The sequence below is a fragment of the Vigna radiata genome, unplaced genomic scaffold (genome assembly GCF_000741045.1).
Source record: "Vigna radiata var. radiata cultivar VC1973A unplaced genomic scaffold, Vradiata_ver6 scaffold_986, whole genome shotgun sequence".
Taxonomy (NCBI): Eukaryota; Viridiplantae; Streptophyta; class Magnoliopsida; order Fabales; family Fabaceae; genus Vigna; species Vigna radiata.
In genome coordinates, this window is record NW_014541932.1 from 1 (window position 1) to 4097 (window position 4097).

The following is a 4097-nucleotide window of genomic DNA, read 5'->3' on the forward strand; positions in this document are numbered from 1 at the left end:
TATTTATGTTTTTTGTTCTGATGTTTTAAAACAGATCAAAAGTCTATATCTATCAAATGCAAGCAACTGACCTTTAATCTTTCTAAATTGAAAGCAGGGTTGATTAACCTTCTGTGCTTGCTCCACTTTTCTCCATCATGGTCGGCAAGGCCGGTTGCTAGTAACTTGACAAGTGGATTTGTGTCAGGCTTTGGGAAGTCAGACATATTGTTAAGTACATCTTTGATTTGCCCAGGATCTAAGATGGTCACCCTTGGAGTTGGTCCTAACCAGATAAAACAGTTTTTACCTGCATACCGTCGGCAATTTGTAAGGTTCATACAGTTCCACACTAAAGATAACATATAAAAGGAAAGAAAAATGACTAATAACAGTTGATTCATATTAAGATTTATTTTAACTAACAGTAAGGGCTAGGGCTATTAGGATTAGCACTGTGCACACACCAATAATCTGACATGCCTTGACTGGAGTTTGTTTCAAGTGGATTTTGATTCTGCTACATCATGTATATTATGTAAACATACATTCAATCAAGGAAAGGAAAACGATATATCAGAGTACTACTATGTGTTCCCCTGTTGTATGCACAAGGAGAGCTAAAATAGGAGGCTTATGCACTGTGCCTTAAGTGAGCACATGCCAAATTCTTCAGTGTACATGTTATGTTTTAACGGAATGAGCAATGTCTCTTATGTTCTCTGATTTTGGGGCTACGACATAATGTAAAGAATATATTTCTTCAAATGTTTTATGGTTTAAATTGTTGGAAATTCAAGTGTGAGTCCAAATCCCACATTGGATAGAAATAAAAAACTAGAATACTATATAAAAGATGAAAGATCCATTAAGATTTCATCGGTAATGTATCTCTTTGGTGAACCTTCTTCTCGATAGACCAAACATGGATCACTAACTTCTCTTCCCTTGATTTGTTTCACTTTTTTTAAGTCCTTGACGTGTTTTACACTGGTTTCCTGTTTTGGTCATTCATATATAGAAATCTCCGTTGAGAATGCCATTGGAGGCATATGGAAAGGCATTAGTCATAGCCATCATCAAATAGAGATTTCACCTTGTTTTCTGAACTCTCCCCAGTTTTGTGAGAATTTTCTTAAGAAAAATGACTTCATTTTTACTTTCTCGGATTACTTGGAAGCTGTTAAGCACAAATCAGTGTAATTTTTTTCACATTTATCCTAAAATGTCTTTCATTACATAGATTTTTCAAAGAGCCTATTTCCACTCTTTCATGTATCTAAATTTCTATAACAAATATTTAAAGGTGTCAATTCAATGAAGTGAACTAATCAACACCCCATATGCAACCTCTCAACAATCTTGTAACATAAACCAAACAAACACAACTATATAAAACATAGTCACTACATGTAGAACATTCAAAAAGAAAAGCCGTGAAAAGAATAGAAACATACCATGTGTGTTGACAGTATGATGGGTGTAGGAAGACACACGTGGAATTATGTTATCAGAGAGATTCATAGGTTTGGATAAGGCTTTCTTTCTCGTTTTGAGCAAGTCCTTGCTATCTCCAAACAAAAGCCTGTATGGATTGCCTTGAAAGCCTTGCTCTCTTAGCAGCTTTTCAAGTCTCTTTGGTTTGAACCATAACCAGTTCAGAATCCTCCATGCGCATATCAGAACAAGTATCACTATGAGAATCAGAGTTGTTGCCCATGCTGCTTCCATATCTGTCTTGCTTTTTGGCAAGGGCAATGAGAATAGAGAAGGATGATCAAACTTGAGGCAGCAAAACTCAATCAAAGACTATACTTTTGAGATACACTACTCACCAAGTTATCAATTTCAACTTCTCTTTGTTTTTGTCTTTTTCTGTTTATTCCAACAAGAAAATAACAGGCTTTTGATATTTTTCCATTATAATTTATATTTATCATTCAAAAATATTAAGAAATTCAAAATTTGTTTGAGAGGGTATATTGATGTGAGTTTATTAAGATGAGTATAAAAATTATTTTTATTTTTATTTAGATATAAATTATTATTTAGTTTTATTATATTCAAATTTTTCACTAAAAACTATTAAATAAATTAAAATAATTCTTCACGAGTGTGTTCATTCGCTTTATTATTAATGATGAAATATTATGTATGATAGATGGTTAACTTTTTATAATTTTTTAAATAAATGTATTTAACATATTTTTAAAATGATTAATATTATAGGACAAAATACTAAATCCATACGTTTGTTTTCATATAAATGATTAATTTATGTCATATGAAAATGTCATTATAGAAATCAATATATTTATTTTTATAAACCTCAGGTTAGATATTATTGTAACTTTAACATTTTGGTTAGATTAACACTATTTGATGAAGACACATGCTCTTACCATATGACATGTTTCTAATGGAGAGAATTTCTTCTTAATAGTAATCGTGTGAGATGCTCTTAATGGACAAAATTTCTCTTTTTTAGTATAGGTCCTGTGTCATTATGGAGAAAATTTTACCTTAGTCTCCAAGTTAGTGTCTTAGAGTTTTACATATACAATTTGGAGACACCTTTAGGGTTACCTGAACTTATAAATAGAGGTATCTCCTCCTTATAAATTTACTTTTGAATTGAATATTGTTATGGATACTATTCAACTTAGGTCATCAAAGCTAGAGTATTTCTTAAAGGTTTTCTCTAGTTATCTTTCCTTAAGAGTTGACCCACTCTTCTCACAACACCCAAATCCCCTTACTTGAGTCATGTAACTTGAAGGAGGAGAGTCATCGTCTCATCACATCATAATCACCACATGTGCATCATACTTTCACCACCATCAAGCTTTTGTAAACCATCACCCATTTGGATATCTTCCCTTGACTTGAGTCATATAGCTTGAATGAACTTATCTCATCAAATACTTTACCTAATAAATAGTTAAAATTCAATCATTCGAATTTCCTTCTCTAAACATAATATTTGAAAACTGAAACCATTACAAATGAGATCACTTCAAATTCCATATATTCAAATGTTCTAAAAAAATTGTGAAACTCTCTATTTAAACATAAACTGAAAATACCAGATAAAGGAATTTCTTGAATCAAACCTTTAAGGGATGGTTCATCAAGAATGCTGGTCAAAATTAAACAAAGATTCGATCATTTAAACTCTCGATCTTTTAAAACAACTAAGTTTAAAGAGTCTAGTTGGATGTATTTTAGAAAGAAATCCTTTTTTTGATGTTTTGTCAGTTGAATTACAAAGTAACAGCTGATAAAAGGTAATCTCACACAAACATGTAAATGGGAAAGCCATTAAACATATGATAATATCCCAGAAGTCATTTTGTTATTACATTATAAGCGTTATTGTTATCAACATGTAAATGGAAGTAACTATTAAACATAAGACAGGATCTAAGAGGGATTTTTTTATTACATTACTAGCTTTTAATGTGTTTTATTTTCATATTTTCACTTTATGGAGAATGATATGAGCACCATACTGTGGCTGAAGAGTGATTGACATAGTTGGAGCATGAGTATATGCTGGAGAAAGTTCAAATGAGAAATGCTGTAAAATCATTGACAAAGCCATCTTTGCTTCCAGTAAGGAGAAGTTTTGTCCAATGCATATTCTAGGACCCCCTCCAAATGGAAAGAATGAAACTCTACCATTTGTTGCTTTCAGAACTCCCTCAGAAAATCTCTCTGGATTGAACTGCTTAGCATCTTCACCCCAAAGTTCACTGTCGTGGTGAACCAAAACTGTTGGGAGGAAAACATGCACTCCGGCAGGTAATGTTACTTTTCCAAGTTTCAGATCTCTTTTAACAACTCGACCCAATCCAATTGCTGGTGGGTATAATCTAAGAACCTCATTCAAAATCATAGTGACCTGATACAGAAAAGATTTTTATTAGTGAGTACAGAGGACATACAATTTATTATAAGATACAGAATACAGTACTTACAATCTTTAACCGATTTAAACCATCAAAACTTGGCTTTTCATTGCCAAAGACTTGGAAGACTTCCTCCCTTGCACGTTGTTGCCAATTAGGGTACCTACTCAATAACACCATTGTCCAAACCAGCAAAACTGAAGTGGT

General features: G+C 32.6%; 2 protein-coding genes across 2 annotated transcripts; both read right to left on the reverse strand.

The window, feature by feature from the left end:
- Nucleotides 1–6: 6 nt before the first annotated feature.
- On the reverse strand, nt 7–1832 carry LOC111240710 (cytochrome P450 CYP72A219-like). The gene is made up of 2 exons (XM_022776257.1): nt 1437–1832; nt 7–289 (listed from the first exon to the last, which is right to left on the reverse strand). The coding sequence occupies exons 1-2, from the start codon at nt 1708–1710 to the stop codon at nt 36–38; spliced, it is 528 nt and encodes a 175-aa protein (XP_022631978.1). The 5' UTR covers nt 1711–1832; the 3' UTR covers nt 7–35.
- Nucleotides 1833–3285: 1453 nt separating this feature from the next.
- On the reverse strand, nt 3286–4091 carry LOC106778632 (cytochrome P450 CYP72A219-like). Its single transcript, XM_014666615.2, has 2 exons — nt 3960–4091; nt 3286–3883 (listed from the first exon to the last, which is right to left on the reverse strand). The coding sequence occupies exons 1-2, from the start codon at nt 4068–4070 to the stop codon at nt 3452–3454; spliced, it is 543 nt and encodes a 180-aa protein (XP_014522101.2). The 5' UTR covers nt 4071–4091; the 3' UTR covers nt 3286–3451.
- Between the last annotated feature and the right edge of the window lie 6 nt (nt 4092–4097).

Bases quoted from the DNA above. Each gene is read 5' to 3' on its own strand.
- LOC111240710 (XM_022776257.1), bottom strand. From the start codon at position 1,710: ATGGAAGCAGCATGGGCAACAACTCTGATTCTCATAGTGATACTTGTT. The intron at 290-1,436 runs GTATGTTTCTAT...GACGGTATGCAG, and splicing joins TCATACTGTCAACACACATG to GTAAAAACTGTTTTATCTGG.
- LOC106778632 (XM_014666615.2), bottom strand. From the start codon at position 4,070: ATGGTGTTATTGAGTAGGTACCCTAATTGGCAACAACGTGCAAGGGAG. The intron at 3,884-3,959 runs GTAAGTACTGTA...TTTCTGTATCAG, and splicing joins GTTTAAATCGGTTAAAGATT to GTCACTATGATTTTGAATGA.